A 26,216-nucleotide genomic window follows, 5' to 3' on the forward strand; every position below is an offset into this window, starting at 1 on the left:
CATGACATCATTATGGATCACATATACATGTGTGAATATTCACATTTGTTCTTATTCATAACAGTTGTGAATGTTATTCTTCTCTGCCAAATGTGAACATTCACTTATGATATTCATATGCACTAATGTTTTACATATGTGAATGTTCACAGTTGCAACACTGATATGAATGTTCATAATCACTTATGATATTCATACTACTGTGTTGTTATGAGTGTAATTTATGCAATTGTTTGAACCCAATTATTCTATAGTACACATATTTTCTGCAGGAATGTCTACATAACATCATTACGGACAACATACACATGTGTGAATATTCACATTTGTTCTTATTCATAACAGTTGTGAATGTTATTCTTCTCTGCCAAATGTGAACATTCACTTATGATATTCATATGCACTAATTTTTTACAGATGTGAATGTTTACAGTTGCAACACTGATGTGAATGTTCATATTCACTTATGATATTCATACTTCTGCGTTGTGATGAGCATAATTTATGCGATTTTTGGAACCCGATTTTTCTGTAATACACATGTTTTGTGCAAGAATGTACACATTGTCTACATGACATCATTACGAATGACATACACGTGTGAATATTCACATTTGTTCTTATTCATAACAGTTGTGAATGTTCACACCATGTCAATCTCTATGCATGTAAAAGTTCACATCACAGTTTATATTTGTGTTCACATTGACAACAATAATGTAAAAAAGTTAAGCCCATGTGCGACTTTTTACATAATATGATTCTTTTACGAAAGTGTGAATGTACACATCATGTATTCATCATTAAAACTTTAACAAAATATCAGTTTCGTACCCAAAAAGAAAAAGAAAAAACACAAATCAAATACTAAGTTTGCCAAACCATTATTCTGCTAGCCAACACAATGTAATCTTATTGCAACATAATGTTTGCCAACATAACACAAACTTATTTGAAAAATCAATATAAGAATCCAATGTAAAACACAATGTTGAAATGAAGAATGTACATCATATATTGAGTCCTTACATGATTTCCGATTATGGCTTCCCAACTTATCACATCTCCCGCACCTTATTTGCTTCAGTTTCTCACCCCTTGATGGGATTCTATTCTTTTTTGGCCTTCCAGATGGTCTTTTCACAGTTGGCGGGATATATAGTGAAGTCCGGGGGATCCAAAGGCGACTTTTCCACTGATGGTATAGGGAATATGGCACCCGAATAGGTTGCACGATATGTCTCCACATGAAAGTAATGTTCCACACAATCATTGAGATTGTAGCAGCTCTTCTGAATAACAATCATAGCATGGTCACATGGGAAACCGTTGATTTTTCATTTGAAGCAAGAATATGTACGCCTGGCAATATCAATTGTAACAGATGGTATCGAACGAACTTCAAACACATCCTCATTGGCTTTGCTAACTTGCCAAGACCTGTTGTCGTTGAACGAATCCATAAGCATTGTTTTGAATGTAGGACAAATAAGCTCATTCCATTTGTTTGCTTGGTCACGCCGTGCAGACATTTGCTGCATCAACTACGTACGAATTGTGTCCACCATTTGAGTGATAGGAAGATTGCGTGCTTCTTTAATCTAATTATTAAATGACTCTGCCACATTGGATGTCATCTCCCCATAACGCATGCCCTTGCACAACATTACAAACATTATACAATACATAATTTAATTTCTTCGAAATTGAATATGAAATTTCACATTGCCATAAAACATAACAGAAAATTCACATCTCTACCATCCTAAACTTGACAAATGGAATACGTTAGGAAACTACTATTACCTGAAGTATGAATTTGTCCAATGCTCAGGTGACAAGTCCTTGAAAAAATTATGTGCTCGTTGCTTACCCTCCTCTTTTAATTTCGCAAGCTTTTCATGGAACCCTACCACAGTTGGCTTGTAAGCACAGTCACCCAAACTACTAACTAGGTGATCCCTAAATCCATTATCAATTCCTTTCATCTGGTCTCTTAAATTGCTCTTTAAGTGTTGTAAATAATAACCATGGTGAGCCGATAGGAGCATCTTTGGCATAGCTTCTAACAGACTAAGATTACGATCCGAAATAAAAGTAATCTGGCGCTTACCATCAATAATCTTCCTAAGTTCATGCAAGAACCACGACCAATTGGCCGTGGTCTCTGAATCAACAATCGCAAATACAACAGGAAATTGACCTACAACACAACACCATTAAACAACTTTTCACAATATTCCAAAGTGAATAGAAAACAATATAAAGAAAACAGGTCATGTGGATGTTTATATCTACATTGCCCTGTTACTATTGTTGTTTTTGGATTTGGGTTCGTAAACATCAATGATGTGAACATTCACATTAATGTCCATTAATGGATAAACTCACATTAGTTTACACTAATATGAACATTCACATCAGTGTATACTAATGTGAATGTTCACAATACTGCTAATTTCTCAATCACTCATATTATGTTGTTATTCACATCAATTGGTATTGATGTAAACATTGACACCAGTGTAAATGTGGAACACACTGTGTAACCGTCTGTCATATGTCTACACTATGCCGCTCAATGTGAATATTTACATGAATAGACAGCTAAAAAAAATACTAATCATTGTTTCCATTTTTCACCGTTGCCACAAGTAGCTGACCTTTGTACTTTCCTTTAAGGAATGTTCCATCTAGGAATAATAAAGGCCGACAAGAATTGAACCCAGACATATACGCAGCGAATGATACAAAGAAACGACAAAACTGTTGACTACTCGCATCATAGTCAACATTGACATAACTTCCCGGATTGTAACGCATCACAGCATTCAAATACCACTGCAATTAGTCAAACTATAATGAGTGATCTCCATGAATAACAGCCTTTGCTTTCTCCACATCCAACCATACCACGTGGTAACTCACATCTAGCCCATATTCCCTCTTCAAAATAGTCACCACCTCACACGGCCGAGTCAACGGCTTGTCTCTCACAATTTCAGATATGGTACTCAACACCAAATCAAAACTAACTCACGCATTCTTCGATGTTTGGACATCCGTACCACAACTATGCACATCAGTAAAACTCTTGATGTAGAAAAAACCATTTGCTCATTATGCTCTACAATTTATAGCCACAAGCAGCCTCTCTCCTCACGTATCACACACACAACAGTAACCCTTGTCGTCTCATTCTTGACATACGTAAACTGAAACCCACATTGAATGGCATACTTACATAAAACATCACGAAATTCTTATGCACCTCCAACAAACTGTTGTCCCACATGCGTAATGCCATTTGCCCAATGGGCTGACAACAACACCTTCTTCTTATAGTGGCAAAATCTCCGTAGTGCATCAATTTCTTCCTCACCCCCCACACACAGTGACACAGAGCTACTCGACTGACCAATATCACTTTTCAACTCAACGACAACTTCTACATGTTGTACCCTCATTGATTTAGCAAGCAATAACATGTTCTGAAATTCTTCATCATTGTCCAAATCACACCTATTAATCCCAAGTAGCCGACAGAACAATGAAATAGAACCAGCAGACAACTCACCCCATTTTTCACACAAACACTCCACCAAACGCGAATAACACAATGCGCGAGCAACATTTATTACAATTGTACTGCAACCATATGTACACACCAACATCATAAAGGTATCCATCTCCCGTAAAAACATAACAATACAACAATCAACAATAATCCAAAACGATATGAAAATTCACAGTGTGCAAAATTAGATGCCTATGTGTACAGTGCAAGTGCTAAATCCATAATGAAAACTATCATCACCATCTTTACACAACATAAAACATTTAACAATATCAAAATGGCACCACCACATTAAGGTGACAGTACACAACATGCAAGCAACCCTCCATAACTTCACATTAACAAGATGTGAACGTTCACATTGATACATATACTCTGAATTATATCACCTACACAATGCGTCATTGAGCAAACATCAAAGTAAAATAAAAACATCCACATTCTTCACATAATATTAACAAGATGTGCACATTCACATTGATAAATATACTCTGAATTATATCACCCACACAGAGCATCATTAAGCAAACATCAAAGTAAAATGAGAACATCCACATTCTTCACAAAATATTAACAAGATGTAAACATTTACATTGATATATATACTCTGAATTATATCACCCGCACAGAACTTCATTAAGCAAACATCAAAGTAAAATGAGAACATCCAGATTCTTCACATAATATTAACAAGATGTAAACATTTACATTGATACATATACTCTGTATTATATCACCCACACAGAGCCTTATTATGGATACATCAAAGTAAAATGAGAACATCCACATTCTTCACATAACCTGAATGACCTCCACGTAAAATGCATATAATTGAACAAACAGAGCATCCGATCTATATCAATCCAAAAACAGAGCATCTGATCCATCATACAAATCAAAACATAAACTGAACATGTATTCATAACAAAAATGATACTAACCTAAATCATGCAATCCTACAATCGTCCTATAAGTCAAAAACAACTGATTTGAACTAGTTATACTCCAGAAAATGTGACAATCGAACACCGTCCAATTCGTCGTATTCACTCGAAAATCAGCGAACCATACTACAACAGCAACAATGAAACCCTAGCACATCAAAGCCTTGGAACGAGCATGCAAAATAGAAATGTATCCATCTAAATTAGAATGATGATGAGAAGCGTAAAAATAGAAACTGCCAAAACTGAATCAACAAAAAACCAGGTAACGTGTTATGTGTATTAACACAGTATATATATATATATATATATAAAAGCATAATAGTCCAGGTAAAAATATAAAATTAGTAAAATGGACCTTATGGAATAAAAAGAAAGTGTATGGGACTAATCAAGTTATAATATTCCTTTGTGGACTTAATGGGTTATAACAACTCTAAAATAGATTTATCAATAAAAATCTCTTTTTAATTTTTTAAATATTAAAAATTTTAAAAAACTTTATTTTTTATTTTAAATATATAGTTTTTATTATAAATATTTTGTTTTATTTTATAAATATATTTTTAAATATTTTAATTTTTTTGTTATGTGTTTGGTTACGATTTGAGTGTATAGTTTTGAAAGTAGTATGGAGTGTCAAGTTATGTATTTGGTTATGAGATTTGAAAATAAATTTTTAATTGAGTTTTGAGTTATGTATTTAGGTATAATATGACTGTGGAATTGTGTTTTGAGTTTAAAATATTAAAATAAAAAAATTTACAAAGTAAAATAAAATATTTAAAATAAAAAAAATTAATAAAAATTATATATTTAAAATAAAATAATAAACATTTTCATAAACATTTTTTAATATTTTAAAAAAATAAATTAAAAAATATTGTTCCAAACGCTGTTTGTGTCTTCAAACCTGTCCTCCAATCCAAAAATATTTTTTAATATTTTAAAAGGGAGGGCAATAAGGTCATTTACTATAGAAAAAGTAACACCATTTTTTCCAATTTGACAAGTTACTGTAATTATTAAAATTATAAGGGAGGTCGCTGTATTTGTCAAAAACCTCAGAGGAGGTCAGTGTAATTTACCATTTATATATATATGTATATATATATTGTTTATGAGAAAAAAAAAATTAGGTCAATCTGATAATCGTAATCTTTTCATGTATATTTGTATTAAAAAAATGGAATATCTAATTTTTTACAACAATACTACAAATCTACGCTTATCAATCCAGAATATACCTAGAAAAAGAAATTAATGACTTAAATTCATTTCATATGTGGGCCCACACTTTATCAATTCAATATCCATCACACAAGCACAATCAAGGTAAATTCGGAGTCCGTAACTATGAATTCCTAGCATTTTTTAATTTTTTTTATAAATGATATACATTAAAAACCTTATAAAAATGAATTGTTTGGATCTATCCAAACGGACCCTTAATGGGCCTCACAACCCCCTTAACCATTACTTTTTTTTTTTTTTTTATGCTTTTAGTATAAAAATTAGTGTGTTCAGTTTCAGTTTTCTAAATTTAATTTTTTTTAAAATGAGTTTTCTGTTTTTCATTTTTTTTTTGTAGTGAATCTTTTTAAATTTTAAACAATTTTTTTTCTTTTTTAGATGCACCTTACTTAGATGTATCTAAATAGTAAAATATTTGTGAAAAAATATTTAAAAAATTAATAAATACACAAAGATATGAAAATGTACTGAATTTTAATATATATTTTTTGTATTTTTTTGGTATTTAGTGTATTTTTTAATGATTTTTTTCACAAATATTATACTTTTTAAGTATATTTATGTTAGGTATGTCTAAAAATTTTTAAAAAAATTAAATATTAAAAAATCATTAAAAACATTAAAATATGAAAAATAAAAAATAAAAAAAGTAAAATTTTAAAAAAAATGTTTTCTGAAAACCAGAACCAAACAAGCTTAAATGCTAGAGACTCCAAAATTTCTACCAAACGTCTCACATAGATATGGGACCCACATAGGACCCATATTGTGTGGGTCTCATACCTATGTAAGACATTTGGTAAAAATTTTGATAAAATTTTGAGATCTCTAGCATTACTTATTTAAAAATTTTAGGTTCTATTCAATTAGAAGACTCAAATAAAATAAAAAGTAAAATTAGAAGAAAAAAAAATTAAGATAAAAAAATCCATTAAATTTTTTCAGAAAATGACCTAAAAAGAGAAAAAAAAAATCACATAAATTGAATTTTTTTTCTAACTAAAAAAAACCTAAAAAAATTGTTTTTTTTTCAAAAAAAAAAAAGAAAAAAACTTTTTTCAAAGAAAACCTAAGCATTGTTGCCATCACCACATGCACATAAAAAGGGTGTTAATAGAAGGAGAAATATTATGCTACACACCTCTGGAAGAGTGTGCATTATATGTATTTTATTACATATTTCTGTGATGTATTATGTAAATTTGTAATAAATGTGACATATTTTTTTTTGATAAATATTATATATTTTTTTAATTAAAATTATAATAATTTATGATTGAGAAATAAAATTATATATTTTTGTGATAGTATTACATATTTTGTGATTGAATAATGTTAGAAATCTTAAAAGTTTTATTAAATTTTTTACAAAATATCTCGTATGGGTGTGAGATCCACATGAGAGTATATCTCACACCTCACATGGGATCCACATAGTGTAAATCTCATACCTATATAAGATATTTGATAAAAAAATTTAATAAAATTTTCAAAATCTCTAATATTTTTTTAATGATATTATTACACATTTCACGAAAATTTTCATCGACAACAAATCGTGGTTATATTGGCCAAAAATTTGGTATTCATTGATCGAAGCAAGCACGTCTACACAAAGAATCATTTCATTAAAGAGCGTGCGTTCAACAAAGAGATGGAACTCAAAAGTCACAAGATCAAGTAACAAACCAAGCTCCAGAAAAGATTTTTTTTTTTTTTTTTTTTTTTTTTTTTTTTTAAGGAGTTTGCTTGGAGTTTGAAGGAGTTACTCATATAGTTGACAATTTAAATCCGACCCGACGGGGACTCGATCTCCCAATCCTGATTAAAATGGTTTTTTTCCGAAAAATACCCCCGTGGGGATGGAGATGGTATTTGAAATTAAATCTCCGATTAGTTTCGGGCCGGGGACGGGGATCAGTGTTCAGGCCCGGCCCGTCCCTATCCTCGGCTCCGTCCCCGACCCCAAATTTTCCCATAGTAAAATTGCCATTTTACCCCTATATATATATATATATAACCAACCATTTTTACTCACACAACACAACAACACCCCACTCACTCATCACCGTCTCTCGTCTTTCTGTCTCTCTAAAACCCTCCGCCGATCTCCATCCTCCCATCACCGCGATCTCCCACATCTCCCTCCTCCCATCACCGCCGAGATCTGAGTTAACTTTCCCCGACCTCCGTCACTATCTCCAACTGCCGCTCCACCGTCTCTTTTTCTTCTCCAACAGTAGTGAGGCCAAGCTTGCCAAATCACCGCCACCATCACCACTATTTGTGACAGTTGCAGTGACACTATCCAATCCGGTAATGACACCATCCGGCAATGACCCTAGATCTGGATTTTTCCTTCTCTCTCTCTCTCTCTTAATTTGTTATGTATATATATACACTACAAGGAAAAGCAGTTTTGGCGATTAAAAACCAAATTTTCGTCGCTGAAAGTAGCACAATTGGCGACTTAAATGGAATTAGTAGCCAAAAGTCTTCACTTTTGGCGACTAAAAGAGTTTAGTAGCCAAATGTATAGTTATTGGCGACTAAAAACAGATTTAGTCGCCAAATGTATGGGTTTTAGCGACGAAAGATTTTTTAGTAGCCAAAAGTGACGGTTTTGGCGACTAAAATAATTTAGTAGCCAAAAGTATAGGTTTTGGCGACTAAAAAACAGTTTGGTCACCGATTCTACTTGTTTTGGTGACTAAAAACAGTTTGGTCGTTGAAAGTGAAGCTTTTTGGGTTACTAAAAAAATTTAGTAGCTAAAAACAGGCAATTGGCGACTAAAGTTCAGTTTAGTAGCCAAAATGGGACGTTTTTTGCGACTAAAAACAGGTTTAGTTGCCAAAAATGCTACTTTCAGCCGGAACTTATTTTTTTAGTGACTAAAAAATATTTTAGTAGCCCAAAATTACATTATTGGCGACTAAAGTGGCTTCAATTTTTTTTAGTAAATAATTTATTTTTTACATAAATTATATTGCATAAAAATAATTATATTTATATATATAGCTTTATATTAATACGGGTCAATATAGTATATAAATAATATATATTGCATATATATTCATGTAATGTTGTAGTGGTATAGTGGAAGGAATGTTTTGCTAAAGGTTTAGAAGGTTGGTGGTTCAAATCTCAAAAAAAGTAGAAAAGTTAACTTCTTTTTTTTTTTCCACCGAAGAACCTTTGGCGACTAAACTATTGGTCGCCAAATGTATAATTTTAAACAGTGGAATTAAGTATTGGCGACCAAAACTTTGGTCGCTAAAGACCTGTCTTTTTGCCGACTAAAACTTTTTTAGTCGCCAAAACCTTCTGCGACCGTTTATTCACGACAAAACCGGCAACTAAAAAATTTAATCGGAGAAGGTAAAAAGGCGACTTTTGGCGACTAAAAATGGACCTTTTTTTAGTCGCCAAAGGTAATTTTTCTTGTAGTGATATATATATATATATATATATATTAGATTTGAGCATCAGATCTCTCTCTCTCTCTCTATGTTGTTGTTGATGATGATGATGAACAAATCTGTTAGATTTGTTTTTTTTTTTTTTTATAGCATTTGAGCTCATCAAATCTGTTAATGGTGTTGATAATGATGAATAGATTTGTATGATAATGATGAACATGTCTCTCTCTTTACTATGTTGTTGTTGATGATGATGAATAGATCTGTTGGATCTAATTTTTTTTAAGCCGGGGAATTTTCGGGGTCGGGAAAGCCCGATCCCCATTAGGGGGCGGGGGCGGGGGTGGATATAGGTTCCCGTCAGAGATCGGGGCCGAAAAAGGGGGAATTTCCATCGTTGTGGATTGGGGACGGGGGGTGTGATCCCCACCCCGCCCCGTTGCCATTCCTAGCTACTTAACTTATATAGTATATTGTGATTTCTTCACGAAGCGATGTGAGATAGACACTCATTGGGCTCTTACAAAGTTAATAAAAATCAAGTTTAAAAAAGGTGTTGAAAAAATAAATTAGTTTTTTATTATGTTAAGAGTTATATTTTCATGCATGTAAGATTATCTCTAATGGTAAATGTATAATAGTATTGTAATTGCCAAATTATGACAATGAATAGTAGAAAATGGATGAAAAATAGCAATGGTACTCCAATGGTTCAGCTAACATTTTTGTCATTTCATCATAGAAACTGGTGTGTCACATCTAGTCGTTTTTGTGTTTCTTTAGCACAAATGGCGGGCAGGAGGGAGGGAGGGAGGGAGAGAGGGAGGAAGGAATGTTTTACTAAGAGGAATGAGGGAATGAGGTGTTTCCTGATGATTTAGCACAAATAGCAGCTGCCAAAACTTGTGTCAAATTTTACACAAGTTTTGACATTTAGCAGTTGCTATGGCAAGCCATTAGAGCACACTGCTCTGCTGCAGCTGCCAAATTATGACAATAGCAGTTCCAATGGCTTGACATTGGAGATGCTCTAATGGCCATTAATATGTGTTTTTTGTTTTTTTTTGTTTTTTGTTTTGTTTTTGTTTTTGTTTTTTTTTTATTTTTGTCTAGCTTCTTTACTAATCATCATTAATCATGCTTCCTCATATTTCTTAATCACTTAATACAAAATCATAATACCTCACTTTCTTTACCAATTATAATACCATAGAGCACCATGTGACTATACTCTCGAAATATCCAATAATCACCCGTAATTGGGTTGAATGTTACAAAGAAAATGTTTAAGTGGGTCTTTATATTAACATGAATGGTCATTTATTAAAATGTTAAAGAGTTTGATTTTAGATTCTTATATATAGCCTTGTTACTTGCAAGTTGGTCATTTGGAATATGAGCAAAATACAATAGTTATATTATTGTTGTTCAATTTTCTTCTTTATGTGTTTAAGTGATTTTTGTGTAGCCAATCATATTTTTTAATATTCTTTGCCTAAATATCGCAATAATGTCTTCTACTTTATTGCCTTTATAAGAAATATATTTTCAGTGATCTCTTTGTATCTCCTCTAAGATTTAGATTATTTGTCATTTTTTCTCTGCAATTATTTTGCTATGGTAGTTCAGCAATCTCAAGTTTCACACTAGAGTAAAATGACGTTGTTTCCGAAATAAATTTAAATTTAAACCAATTGATTACGCTCTTTGTTGACATTTGTTATTGTGATAAAAACTACAAGAAGCAAAATCATTGGAGATAAAGAATGACAGAGGATACAAGCCCATCTCTCACACACTAGTTAAAAGCCCACCATGCAATTCATTTGATAGACCCATGATGAGAGGCCACATTGAACTTTATGAATATTGTGGGGATGCTATCTTAGATAATTAATGTCTTATTCTATAGAATAAAGTGATGGCCATTTAACAATGATTTGAAACAAAAGTGTTCTTGACAATGAGGTATTGCAATTCCTCCAACATATATATATATATATATATATATCCCAAGCCTTTTTAATCAGTTGTTTTATTTCCAACTTTGGTAGCCTATCCTTTCCACTTTATTATATGAATGTATACTCCTAGGTCAATAAACATGCATTATCAAAAGTTATGAATAATGGATGACAGTATATCCTGCAAAATTCTTCTTTAGATGAGAGAGAAGGATCTTTAATCACATAATGCTAACATGTAATCCACTACATTTCTGATCAGCATTATTGACTAATAAAGAAAAAATTAATAGAGACTCAAAGTTTTGGATTATAGTGATGAAAATTGGTAATGCTATGTGAATAATCAATGTGACTCAAATTTAGGTTGCACAATAATTTTTTAAGTTGCAATATACATCTAAAATAAATATTGCCACACATTCATTTTTTTTTAAATCCATCAATAATTGAAGCTCTAAGTTACAGTGGCTAACACAGTTCCATGATCTACAAAAAAATTTTAATGCAATGTGAGCAATGATCGTTTGTGCAGTAAAAAAAGCACCAGATCTTTTAGAGATCGGCCTAGCTCATCACATAGATTCTTATTCAAGTATCCCCTGTAAAAATGGTTTGAAAAAGAAAAGGCAACAAAGAAAGCCTGTAAACTACACCTCTTGTTTGAATCTTAGATTTGCAGTCCTCCCCAAAAAAAATGAGAAAGAAAAATAAAGCACAAATTAAATAGTTTTTTTCCTTTGGTAATTCGAAATCTAAACGTAGTGAATATATGGTGGCAAAGATATGTCAAATGCATAACAAAGACAAATATTTAAGACTGTATTTGAATCATATATTTAGATAAGTATTTGAAAAAAAAAAAAATTGAAACTAAAGCAAAATTTATATTTATATTTTATTGACATTTCACTTATTTTTATATTTTTCTTTTTCCCTCCAAATTTTTAAGCAAATTTATAATCCAAACACAATATAAAAAATCGATCATTCAACACCTTCACAAGAAAAGAATATGCCATTTCTTCACATCAAACAACAGAACTTTGGTGAGTGGTGGGGAGAGTGGAATCTTAGCCCTTCTTTTGCCTTCCTTTTAAGGGTACATGCATGCATGGCCCTAGAGAGAGAGAGAGAGAGAGAGAGAGAGAGAGATCTTTCCTACACACACTAGATCTCCTTTGGGGATGAATATAAAGAACAAATTCCAGAAAAAGGTAACGAGATAAAAAGCAAGTTGGACATCATGAATAGAAAAAGTAAGCTAAAAGAGCTTCCAAAAGCAAATGATCATAAAAAGGTAGTAGGGCTTGGACAAATAATAGTTTATTTACCTGCAAAAAAAGCAAAAGAAAGCAAAATGAATCGTGTGGGATGTGATTTTTGAATTTAACCCAAACAAAAAACAAAAAAAAAATGAAGCAGAAGATGAAGTAGTTTTTATTATTACCATTTCCTTCAAACACCTTTCTTAGGAAAGTTAAGAAGATGATGAGAAGAGCTACCCCAGCTAATAATCCTATAATAATCGCAAATGTCTTCTCACCCTCGTTATGATATGAATCTGCAATTCAAAAACAATAATTCAAAACAACATTGGCGAAATTAGAAAGATGTTTTTGGTGTGCGATCAATTTCCTTGGATTGGATGGTTCCCTCATGGTCTATAAGTTCATCATGAGTTCATTTGAGTTTAGGAAAATGACTTGGACCCTACAAGGAGGGCACCCATAACCCTCTCTTTCTCTGATGGGTCAATTTTTTTTTTTTTTTTTCTTCTCCTCCAATTACTAGCCCCACATGTGTGTGAAGTGGTGTGGGTGATGATTGGAGAGGGTCTTAATCGCTTTCCTTCAGTTTAATGAAGGTGTCAGATATTAGAAGCCATATAATTGAACTATCCAATCAAATTATTTAGAATGGATAAAGTTTATTTCTTTTATATATATATATATATATATATAATTCATCCAAATATGAAATAATTGGTAAGCATCCAACTAGATTGACAGTATGCTAAAACTTGAGATTTTTTAGTGTAGAATTTTCTGGATAAAAAGTGTTTTGTCTATCGGAGATTAAATTGGAATAGTGTGTATCTAAATATAAAATGAATTTAAATCATAATTGATATTTCTAAATAAAATTTAAGATAAAATTCGTGAAATTATAATATTATTGGGTGAAATGTAATTATTATTGTTGTTTAAATGGTAGAGGATTGCTTACTGTTGGATTTGGCGTAAGCGTGTGCCCCAGTGGTAGAGTACCTTGCATAACACTTGGCCAAGAACATATCCCCATAAACAGCGGTCCCACAATCGCTCTTCAACCGTCCGATCGCCTCCGATAAACAATCCTGACACTCACTCGTACTCAAATCCCCTACACACTGCGCCACACCCTGCACATCCCCGGTCCCACCAACCCTATATGGCCCACTCGCCCCACCCATACTCCCCAACACCGCATCTCTACCGCTCATCGCCCCCGTATCATACCCGATCGACGGCCCACATTTCTTCAACACCACAGTCTTGTCCTCCACACCCACGAAGGTAGTGTTATCGTACTTGACGAAACACCCTTGTAACTGTACAGCCCCACCACAGGACTGGGAACACAAGACGCCGAGTTGACTCACTGAGCGAGCGACGCAGGTGGCGCAGTCGGGCATGGCGAGGTCGCCCCTGCATTGGTAGAGGCCGTAGACAACGTCCTGTGGACTGGAGCCCATGATGGAGAACTTGTTGTAGGCTGAGTAGGTGGCTGAGTTGACCAGGGAAGTGAGGAGTGAGTTGAGGTTCGACTCGTATGGAGAGTTTGGGGAGTACTTGATCTGTGAGCACCCACCATAGACGAAGGAGTCTATGGATGAAAGTGAAGGAGTCAAGAGAGAGGAAAGAGAAAGTAGGAATGTGAGGAGTGAGAGAAGAGGTCGAAGTCTTGTTTTGGCCATGCCTGGAGAGTGAGAAAGAGAGAGTAATGGCTGAGTCTCTATTTGTCACTCGTTAGGAACACTAAAGTGAGCTTGTCTTATAATCTATTTCTCGTCTTGCGGTCTCAAGGATTTGCTTGTGCTTGGTTCAGTGTTATAGTTGAAACTTCATGGTGATGCACTTGGCCAATAGGAGGAGGGTGATTATTCAGTACTCTCGGAGTATGGACACGTGGTGCTCCATAATGTTTTGATTGATGGAGAGACACGAGGGCCCACGATTTATGTTGGAAATGGGGGGACAATATGGGGCTAACTAATTGGTGATTGGTTTGGAGTATGGACACGTGGTACTCCGGGAGTATTGAATAATTTCCCCCAATGGGATTAAGCCATGCAAGACATGAAAAAATATGAATGGTGGAAATTATTACACAAATAATGGTCCATGAGATAATGCATTAAAAATAATATAAAACCATAGTAAATGTAACATTATGTAGGTCTAACAATATTGGTTTCACTGTCTAACTTGGCATTATCATCTCATATACTTAGCACTAATTAATAAAAAAATCATATGAACAAATTTTGGCTCACACTAATCAAATCATGTTTCGATCCCTATTATAACATGAGATTACTCATGAATAATAATATAATTGTGTGATATTACTATTATATTAAAAAATTATTAACCATTCAATATCAAAATATTATATAATAATTAAAAATTTTATTATAAATTAATAAAATTAACGAGTTCAAGTAAAAACTATGCACGGCATAGTTTAATTTACATCGGGATATATGTCTTTATTTATATTTTATTAATTTATAAATAATTTTTTAATTTACAATTTATCAAATTACTTGTAATTTATTTACTTTTTGTTATTGGGTATATAAAGCGCATGAAATGGAAAGGAGAAAAAAAAAAAAAAATTAACTACAGTGAACCCTTAGGCCTTTCTCGTGGAAAATTTTATTCTCCATCAAATTTATATAAAAAACTTGACAAGAATGATATGAAAATATTATTATAATAAATGAATTTATTTTTAATAATATTTTATTTTAAAATAAAAAATTCATCATAAATTAAATCATTATATATAAAAATTATGTATAATTTTTCTATTTTTATAACCGTACTCTTTTCTTTCCCTTGACGTAGCCCTACAATCTTTTAATGGAGTGTAGGAGGAAGCCCCGCCTATCTTCCCTACAAGAAAGGAGATGAAGAAAGTCAAATTCAGAGAGAGGCTTTAATAATCAATTAATCCCTTTAATTTGGAGTAAGTTTTTGTTCGGGAATAACTTTTTTAATCTAATTTTTTTTTTACCTTTTAGCTATTTTAGTTTAACTAAAAAACTTCTGTTTTAAAAGAATTTTTGACTTTTTTGTAGTTTTATAAGAGAAAAAATAAAATAATTATAATTTATATATATAATATTTTTTCTTATTAACTTCTTAATTTATTTTATCTTTTAATAGACTTAATCCAAACTCACTTGCTAAGCTTAATTCTTAATGTGACCTTTAAACTAGATCTCATTTGGGAACACATTTTTAGTAATATTTTAGCTTTTTAGTTAAAATATGATGTAAAAAAAATTAGTATATTTGTGATGATTTTTTAATTTTTTATAAAAAGATATACAAAAAATAAAAATAAAAGAAATCTTTAACTTTTTTAGTATAAATTATTAATTATTTTAATTTTTTTAATAATTTTTAAACTTTTAAATTAAAAAATTATATTGCCAAACGAGACCTTAACCCACCTTCAACTTCATTCTAGTTTTCAATGCAACTGTCAAACTTTTTCCTGTACCTCAAAATTTGCAAGGAAAATCACTACACAGTGAAATAGAAAAAATAAAAATACACAAACATGAAGGATGTAAGTCGGATTTGCAACTTTGCAATTTTTCACTTGTTTCCCTTTAATCTCATTATAGAATGATTTACACCCTTTATATTTTTGTAATTTTTTTTTTTTGTTTTTGGTCCTATTGTATTGTAGTTTCCCCAGTTTTTAAATGTTTCTGTTTATGTCATCCAACTTTCACAATTAAAATGTAGTTTAATTTATTATTAAATATGAAAAAAAGAGAGACATTTTAGATTAGGGAAAATTAGTCTAGGGTCCCTCTCCCACTTTTCATAATGGAAGAGATCCACAAAATTATTTTTTGATATCTAAGGTCCCTAAACATATCCCCTCTTTGTCTCTCCTTCCGTGCCCGATCTAAACGAAGAGCTACCATCGGAAGCTATGGACAAACAACTCTCTCTCCCTTTGCACCGAGACAGCACCACAACGAAGCATAGCCCAACACCAACCTCAACACCACACGCAACCATAGCAGTAAACTTCTGATCAACTCTCTCTCACTCTCGGCGTCGCCGACACCGCTGCATTTTCACTCTTCACAACACCACTCCCTTCAGATACAGCGTTTCCCGCCTCTCCTGGCTCCTCCGAGTCTCCACCTCCGATCGCGATCGCCGTCGCCGCCGTCGAAGAAGAAGACGATGACTGGCTTTATGTTCTTCATTAATTGTACAGCACTTATGAAGGGGGTAATTATATACTTTGACTTAAGATGTGAGTGGGTTTCATAGGCCATTGGTGTTATGTTATCTACTAAAGTGGTTTGATTGCTTTAATCTCCTTGCAACATCTCCCATTAAATTTGGAAATTTTCTTGTCAGTTTTCCCGTGGGCGAAGGTCAAACAGTGAATAAGTAAATCTCATGTGCAGTACTTGTGGTTTGTTTCTTCATTTTTCTTCAATTTCCTTGATTACACTAGTAAAAGATCCTTGGGGCTTCTGTGGGCAATTAGAATAAAAATGCTAATTTAGTTTGAAAACGGTTTCACTGACAAAATTCACAAGAAGTACCACCGGAAGCATTTGGGCTAACGAGTTGAAAACTAGTTAAATAATTAAGATTTACCTGGTATATTATTTGGAGCATATATCTAATAAAAATATTATGTTGCATTCTTCCAATGGATGTGTCTGTGTCTGTAGTGTGTTTGTTAGTGTAAGAATTTAGAAATCAAAAATCCAAATATAAGAGAAAGATTAGTGGCTTCCCATGAAGACATAGCTTTGTAGATATCCAGAGAAATTCCTTATCATTTTCCCTGCCTTCAACAACAACAACAACCATCTAGCTTTGAATTTCTCTGGTACAAATCAGAGAAATTCTCTTCAAACTAAAAAAATTCTCTCTGGTTTACTTAAAATTTTCTTTGATTTGTTTACCATTTTCTCTGCCTTCAACAACAACAACCATTTGAATAAATCAACCCCAACTATTAATTAAACAACAGATTTAAGAACATAAACCTTGCAATGGTTTGGACCAAAGAATTTATCTGGATTGTTCAAATTTCTCTGGTATGTCTTTGGTTTGTTTAAATTTCTCTGATTGTTCAAATTTCTCTGGTAAGTCTTTGGGTTGTTCAAATTTCTCTAGTAGGTCTTTGGATTGTTCAAATTTCTCTGGAAGCTTTATTATTGCCTCATGCTATCTCTAGTGAATCATTTGTCATGTTGTGTATTTGTGTTGATGCTATCAAAGTGCTCTTGCTTATATGGCTTTCATGGTGCTACTATAACTACTTATTTGATGTAGGAAGAAGAAGAAGAAGAAGAAGAAGAAGATGATGATGATGATGATGATGATGATAAAGGCTATCAAAGAATTTCTCTTGAGGAAGAATTTGAATTTGAACTCAGAGAAATTGGTCTAAGGTTTGTCAAAATGATTTCATAAAATGATGTTGTGATCTAGAGAAAATTGGTTAAAATGAATCCAGAGAAATTTGAATTTTCTCTGGTTTGAACTGAAATTTCTCTGCGTTGGTCCAGAGAAATTCTCTGACTTGGATTGAAAATTTCTCTGGATTGGTCCCTGGTATTAAGATTTTTCAACATAGAGTTTGTCATTTATCTTATTTCCATCGTCAACCTCTATGTCATGTTGCATCTCCAAACCACCCTCTGATGTTGAATCACAAGCTTTGCCCTTCATGATCATTTCCTTCCCGGAATTGTCATCAATCTATTCTTAACATTTTCAATTCAGAGAATTTCTCTGGACTAATTTTCTCTGAACCAGAATTTCTCTGGACTAATTTTCTCTGGACCAATTTTCTCTGGACTGAAATTTCTCTGGACTGAAATTTCTCTGGATCAAGGTTGAGGGACCTTAGACATTATGAAAATATTGTTGAGGGACTTTAGACATTATAAAAATATTTGATGTCCTTTATGCTATAAAATCATAATACTAGGGACCTTAAAAAAAAAACCCCTTTAGATTATGTGTTTCTTAATTTACCTAATTTTAGGATTTACACTAAAAATGATTGATAAATGCGATAAATATGAATAGATAAAATTAGTTTCATGTGAAACTATTTATACCTCTTGGGTAAATTATTATTTCGTTCTAAAAAATTAAATACTTTTATCGGAAATTGTTCATAATGTTCACTTTAGTTTTTCTTTTCAGTAATTTATATCAGAGAAAAGTTAGGGATCATGAAAGATTTATAATTCTTGGATTACCTTGATTAGTGTATAGTGTTTTATTTTTAGTGTTATCCAAGGGTCATAAATCTTTCATGATCATTGTCATGAAAATTTTTTCATGATACCTAGCATTGCTCTTTATATCATTAGTCCATATAGTTTAAGTATCACTTTAATTTTAGCAGTTTCAATTTGAACAATTTGATTCATACATTTTCAATTTTGTTACAATATGGTCTCTCTATCACTTACCGTTAGAATTTGAAATGAAAAAGATTATGTAAAATTAGAAGGACTGGTGTAAACTATTAGTGTAATATATTTATTATACAGATGGTCCCTATTATTTTGAATTCCACTTTTTATCTCTCTAATTTTTCCTGTGATTTTTTTCTATCCAAAATGTTAACGATGCATGACGGAGAGACCACATTGCAATAAAATAAAATAAAAAATATAAACATCAAATTGTTCAAATTGAAATTATGAGAACTAAAGTAAAATTTCATTCAAATTAAAGGGATCGATGGTGTAATTTATCCTTTTCTTTCCCTCACATTCAAAATCTCATTTTTTTTTTTTAGATAGGATAGTGACTTTTTGATTTTTTGACTTTTTTAATATATGTCAAACAGGGCCTAAATTTTAAATTTAATTAAATTAAAAGTACAACACACTTTTTCTCACATATATCAATAAAATAGACTATATGGACTTAATTATTAAAATTGAAGGGTTTATATAGAAAAAATTAAAATAACATTATAAGTAGCCGGCCCTGTTTGACAAGTAGGCTAAAACAACAAATAAAGTCAAAACACTCAATCACTTTACTCTTCCTATTTTTTTACACATCTATTTAGAAAAATTTTAAAAATCAACTAAATTAAAAATATCAGGGTCACATGAATAACTAAATCGAAGTTTAAGGGGAATAATTCATGGTTTACCTTATATTTGTTAGAGAAAAATGGTTGAATAAGAAATTGCCTCATAAATGTGTATATAACTCACACATTTAAGGCTCATCAGTTTTACAAAATTAATTAGGCAGTTTTGCTAGCATTAGTTGCCAGCCTTGATGGCTAGAGGCTCATCCCCTCTCCCTCATGATGTATAAAAGGAGGCTCTATTCCTTGAAAAGAGATATAGAATTTTTCCTTGACATCCATACACTGTTAGTCTACTTCTCCTATAATTTTCTTCCTGAGAGAGAGTGATGCCGTTGTCCGTTCGCTAAGCTAATCAGAAGGTGCTTCTGTTGTAGCTGGTAAAAACCGTCGTATCCTGGGAAGTAGACGCCGGCGTACCTCCAGCACCCAACGGTGAGGCGGCGAATCTATTTTAAGCTTGTTGGGAAAAACTACTCCTCAACGTTTATCAACAAAGACTCGGAAAGAGAGAGAGCACATAGACTAACCCTGCATCAAACAAGGTCGTGTTGACCAAGGGCGGGGTTTATGTGGGGAAGGGATATATGTCAGGTGGTATGTTTAAATTGAATGTAATGACACTTATCCCTAAGATTAATGAGAAAGCTTCTTCTTCTGCTTATATGCTTGAGTCCCCTAATTTATGGCATGGTCGATTGGGTCATGTAAATTTTGACTCTTTACGTAGATTAATCAAGTTAGATCACATACCATCTTTCAAGATTAATCCACAACACAAGTGTGAAACTTGTGTAGAAGCAAAATTGACAAGGTCTTCTTTTCATTCTATTGAAAGAAGTACCCAGCCTTTGGGTTTAGTGCATAGTGATGTGTGTGACTTGAAAGTTATACAATCACGTGGTGGCAAAGTACTTCATCACTTTTGTTGATGATTGCACTAAATACTGTTATGTGTATTTGCTTAAAAGCAAAGACGATGTTATTGATAAATTTATTCTTTTTAAGAATGAAGTTGAGAATCAATTAAGCCAAAAAATCAAGGCATTGAAAAGTGATCGTGGTGGTGAGTATGAATCCCCGTTTGCCGAGACTTGTGCTCAATTTGGGATTATTCAACAAACCACAGCGCCTTATTCGCCTCAGTCAAATGGTGTTGCTGAGCGGAAGAACAGGACGTTGAAAGAGATGATGAATGCAATGTTGATAAGTTCTGGGTTGCCACAGAACTTATGGGGGGAAGCAATTCTCTCCGCGAATTATATTCTTAATAGAATACCACGGAAGAAAGTGGACAAGACTCCATATGAGTTGTGGAAAGGTCACAAGTCTTCATATAAATACCTACGAATGTGGGGGTGTCTTGCAAAAGTGGCGGTACCTACACCCAAGCAGGTTAGGATAGGTCCGAAAACCGTGGACTGTATTTTCATTGGTTATGCACAAAATAGTAGTGCATATAGATTTCTTGTGCACAAGTCTGATATTTCAGATATACACAAGAATACTATCATGGAATCTAGAAGTATATCTTTCTTTGAAGATGTATTTCCGTGTCGTCCCCAAGACAGGGTTCCGAGTTCCATGAAAGAAATAGATGATCACGAAGACGATCACATAGATGATCACATGGATGATCAAACAGCTGATCAAATAACTGATCAAGTAGATGATCAAGCTGATGAAATAGATGAGCCAAGAAGGAGTAAAAGGGCTAGAACCACAAAGTCTTTTGGTCCAGACTTCTTGACTTATATGTTAGAGGGAGAACCTCGAACGTTCCATGAAGCTGTGACTTCACCTGAAAGTCCTTTATGGAAAGAAGCAATTAAGAGTGAGATTGACTCCATCTTACAGAACCATACTTGGGAGTTGGTTGATCTACTCCCAGACAGTAAGGCCTTGGGGAGTAAGTGGATCTTTCGAAGAAAGATAAAAGCGGATGGGTCAATTGACAAATATAAAGCTTGGCTAGTTATCAAAAGATACAGACAGCGAAAAGGCCTGGATTACTTTGATACGTATTCACCTGTGACAAGGATTACATCCATTCGCATGGTGATTGCAATAGCAGCTTTACGTGGTTTAGAAATACATCAGATGCATGTAAAGACAACTTTCTTAAATGGAGATTTAGATGAAGAAATCTACATGGAGTATCCCGAGGGGTTTTCAGCTCCAAGAAAAAGTAAGAAAGTCTGTAACCTTGTCAAGTCATTGTGCCTATTTGGTGCAGCTTAAAAGCTGCTTATTTCAGCTTTCAGCTTAATTTAAGTTATTTTGATGTGTTTGGTTTAGCTTAGCAATGCAGCTTATAGCTTTTTGTAAGTCAGAAATCAGCTTATTCTTTGAGTAGAGTAGGAGATGCTTAATTTATAAGTCAGAAATCAGCTTATGTTCATAGTTATAAGCTATAAGCTGTTAAGGCATAAACTATAAGCACTTTCCCACAGCTCTACCAAACAGGGCTATTGTATGGTTTGAAGCAAGCTCCCAAACAATGGCATGAGAAGTTTGACAATGCTATGTTGTCAAATGGGTTTCGAATCAATGAGTATGATAAGTGCGTATATGTTAAAGACACTGATAAAGGTTATGTCATTTTGTGTCTATACGTTGATGACATACTCATTATTGATAGCAATGATGAAATGATTAAAGCTACCAAAAGATTGTTAAACTCTAAGTTTGACATGAAGGATATGGGCCTTGCAGATGTCATTCTGGGTGTTAAGATCACCAGAACATCTGGTGGTATTGTACTTTCTCAAGCTCATTATGTTAATAAGATACTTGAGAAATTTGGAAAGTCAGATACAAGTATGTTTAGGACACCGGTAGACTTAAGTCTACATTTGACCAAGAATAATGGTGAGAGTGTCTCTCAACTAGAATATTCTCGGGTCATTGGGAGTTTGATGTATCTGATGAGTTGTACAATGCCAGATATCGCCTACGCTGTTAGTTGGCTGAGTAAATACACGAGTAATCCTAATATTACTCATTGGAAGGGCATTATGCGGGTGTTGGGGTATATCCGTTACACCTTGGATTATGGGCTGCATTATACCAAATATCCAGCGGTACTAGAAGGGTATAGTGATGTAAATTGGATATCTGATATAAAAGATTCCAAATCCACTAGTGGTTATGTGTTTACCCTCGGAGGGGCAGCCGTGTCTTGGAAATCTGCCAAGCAAACGTGTATCTCGAGATCAACGATGGAATCTAAGTTTATTGCTTTAGATAAAACAACTGAAGAAGCTGAATGGCTTCGCCAGTTTGTTGAGGATATTCCACGTTGGCCGAAACATGTGCCAGCTATCAGTATTCATTGCGATAGCCAATCAGCGATTGGTCGGGCATAGAGTAATATGTATAATGGAAAGTCTAGACATATCCATCGTAGACATAATTCCATACGACAACTACTCTCAAATGGAGTTGTCTCTCTAGACTATGTCAAGTCTAAGGACAACATTGCGGATCCGCTAACCAAAGGGTTAACTCGAGAGTTAGTAGAAAAGTCGTCAAGAGGAATGGGGTTAAGGCCTTTAGTAAAGGTTACCGGAACGGAAAACCCAACCTAGTTGACTGGAGATCCCAAGATCTAGGTTCAAAGGGACAACCTAACTTCGTGTAACGGGTGAGTCACTGAAGAGGTAAATCCTCTTGCCCATTCCTTTATACAGTGATGCCCTGTGGGGGTGGAAGGTTAAGCTAATGCTTTTAATGACCTTAGTGATGTGGTATAATGAAATACCGTATCTAGGTCACCTATGTGAGTGCGAAATGGGGCCGCTTCTTTAAGAATTGCCAAGGTTGAATTCTTTAAAAACACTCACAGAACCAGGCTAGTGTTCCAGGGCCATACCGGACACACCAGTGAGAACAAGAACAATGGTTGGACTAACTCCTGTGTGAGGTCTATTGTCTCGGTTTATATAAACGGCAGAACAGTTCAAGACATCACGTTCACTGGTCAGCCAGTAAATCCGATAGGCTTTCACTACGAAATGTTCAAGGCCAACAGCTACCTTTTCTGATGTAGGGTTAGTCTATGTGCTCTCTCTCTTTCCGAGTCTTTGTTGATAAACGTTGAGCGTTTGCTGTATTCGGTCAATTTTTATTCATGTGGGGGATTGTTGGAGAAAAATGGTTGAATAAGAAATTACCTCATAAATGTGTATATAACTCACACATTTAAAGCTTATCAGTTTTACAAAATTGATTGGGCAGTTTTGCTAGCATTAGTTGCCAGCCTTGCTGGCTAGAGGCTCCTCCCCTCTCTCCCATGGTGTATAAAAGGAGGCCATATTCCTTGAAAAGAGATATAGAATTTTTCCTTGACATCCATACACTGTCAGTCTACTTCTCCTATAATTTTCTTCCTGAGAGAGAGTGCTGCCGTTGTCCATTCGCTAAGCTAATCAGAAGGTGCTTCTGTTGTAGCTGGTAAAAACTGTCGTATCTTGGGAAGTAGACGCCGGCATACCTCCAGCACCCAACGGTGAGGCAGCGAATCTATTTTAAGAAGACTATGGTATCACACAGGTTTCGGTTTGCTTCCTTTAACCATTTTATATTTTATCTGTATTTTATTCAGCATGTTATTTTTCCTAGGATTGAAGGTTTGTTTTGTTCATCTCATAATTTTACGATATGTAATGTGAAATTATGTAATGTGAGTAATTTTTCCCAACAATATTTTCGTGATAAATTACATTTTATCCTTTTAAATTTTTGTATTTTTTTCACCTTAGCCATTGAAATTTATTTTCTCCACGTTGATCTCCAATTTTTTAATTTTTTTTGTTCGACTGACTGCAATAGTTAATTTTTTCCCAAATTTTGAAAACTCCAATGATAACTTTTACCCAATTTTAAATTGAAATACCACATCAGTAACTACGTGGCATCATGTCAGCAACCAAATGGCATAATAACACATTATTATACAATTTTTATTAAATTACACTTTGTCATTATCTCACTTCGAACTTTAAAAAAAATTTCTTCCCTTGCCCTATAATGTTTCTAATTTTTCCTAATTTGATTCATCAGCCAATGTCAGCTCAAAATTAGATGAATTGTGGCCACATTGTCCATTTTTCAATTAAGAATTTAAGTAATTTTAATTTTTTATAGACTAATAGTTAGAAATTTTATTTATTCAATTAATTGTGTTAAATAAAAAATTATAAAATTATAAAATATTAAAATATTTATAATTTTTAAAATTATAAGTGACAATCTACATCTTGTAAAGCAAAAATTATCTAGTAACTCATGAAACGCTCTCTAAGATTAGGGCTGAGCAAAGGAATCATAAAATTCGCAAACCGAACCAGTCCAAGCTAATTCAGTAGGTTTGGTTTTATCTTTTGAATCCATGATTTAGTTCTGGTTAGGAAAATTGAGGAACCGTTCTTCGTAAATCGGTTCCAAATTAAAGTTCACGATTTCGTATTAGAATCGATCCGGACCATATGTAACTTAAACCATATACATACCAGAGCCAAGGTTCTCTCCTTGCAGTCTCGTACTTGCACTCGTCCTTGCAGGTCTTCGGGTCTATTTTTAGGCCCAATTTTAATAATCCGAACCGTTCATATTTTATGATTTATTCAGCATATCATACCTGTAAAAAATCAAGTTGATCGGATATCAGAAAGTATGTATTCGGAAAACTGTTTATTAAATTCTTTAAAAAATAGTTTTTAGTTCAATTTTTCAAACACATACTTTCTGATATCCGATCAACTTGATTTTTTACAGGTATGATATACTGAATAAATCATAAAATTTGAACGGTTCGAATTATCAAAATTGGGCCTAAAAGTAGACCCGAAGGCCTGCAAGGACGGGTGCAAGTATAAAAGCTGCAAGGAGAGGATCCTCATTCATACATACCATACACCTTGTGAAAAAGTGCTATTATTTTTGCTATTCTTGTTTTTTTTTTTTAAATTAATTTTATAATTGTTGTTACCATAGACAAAATTTTTGTTTGATGGAAGTTTTATACTTACTACATGTGGAACAAAACGTTTATTTACTAGATATTACGCTTGTTTAGGTTAATGGTTAAATAATATACATGCTTTAAATGATATATGGTTTTTAAAATAAAAATATTATATGATTTTTTTTTGTAAAAATATTATGTGAAATCGTGATTCCAAATATAACCAAACAGTGTTTAAATAAATTAGTGCAAATTAATTTTATAATTTAATATATTAGTTTAGTTTTAATTTTTTAAAAATTATAGATAACAAATTAATTTAAATTTTATCGCAAACCAAATCAATCCAAACTATATTCACCCCATCCAAGATCAGGCTTGCACGAGTGGCCCACAATTATCATCTTTTGTGGTGACCACTGACCAGTGACCAAGTTGCACCGCCGTACTCCTTAATTTCATCTGTAAAGAGTTATCTCCAACAATAATTCTCCTCGTTTCCTCTCGTGTTTAGATCATTGTTTTGTTATGAGTTTTTTTTTATATATAAATAAAAAACAAATAAATACGTGAACAAAATTTAGTTTTATTTCGTTCATTTATTTTCCCCCTCACAAATTTCTCTATAATTTAAAATTTAAATTCCAAAAATAGACAATAATGTAACAACTTTAATTAAAATAATACTGGAACACTCAAATAAA

The 26,216-nt window shown here is 33.2% G+C and overlaps 1 protein-coding gene across 1 annotated transcript; it reads right to left on the bottom strand.

Moving 5' to 3' along the window:
- Positions 1-12,158: 12,158 nt before the first annotated feature.
- PDLP7 (plasmodesmata-located protein 7) lies at positions 12,159-14,560 on the bottom strand. Its single transcript, XM_028197045.2, has 3 exons — positions 13,389-14,560; positions 12,610-12,723; positions 12,159-12,493 (listed from the first exon to the last, which is right to left on the bottom strand). The coding sequence occupies exons 1-3, from the start codon at positions 14,116-14,118 to the stop codon at positions 12,486-12,488; spliced, it is 852 nt and encodes a 283-aa protein (XP_028052846.2). The 5' UTR covers positions 14,119-14,560; the 3' UTR covers positions 12,159-12,485.
- Positions 14,561-26,216: the final 11,656 nt, after the last annotated feature.

Source organism: Camellia sinensis, chromosome 4 (assembly GCF_055761805.1).
Source record: "Camellia sinensis isolate YWXY chromosome 4, ASM5576180v1, whole genome shotgun sequence".
In the NCBI taxonomy this organism is placed as follows: domain Eukaryota; kingdom Viridiplantae; phylum Streptophyta; class Magnoliopsida; order Ericales; family Theaceae; genus Camellia; species Camellia sinensis.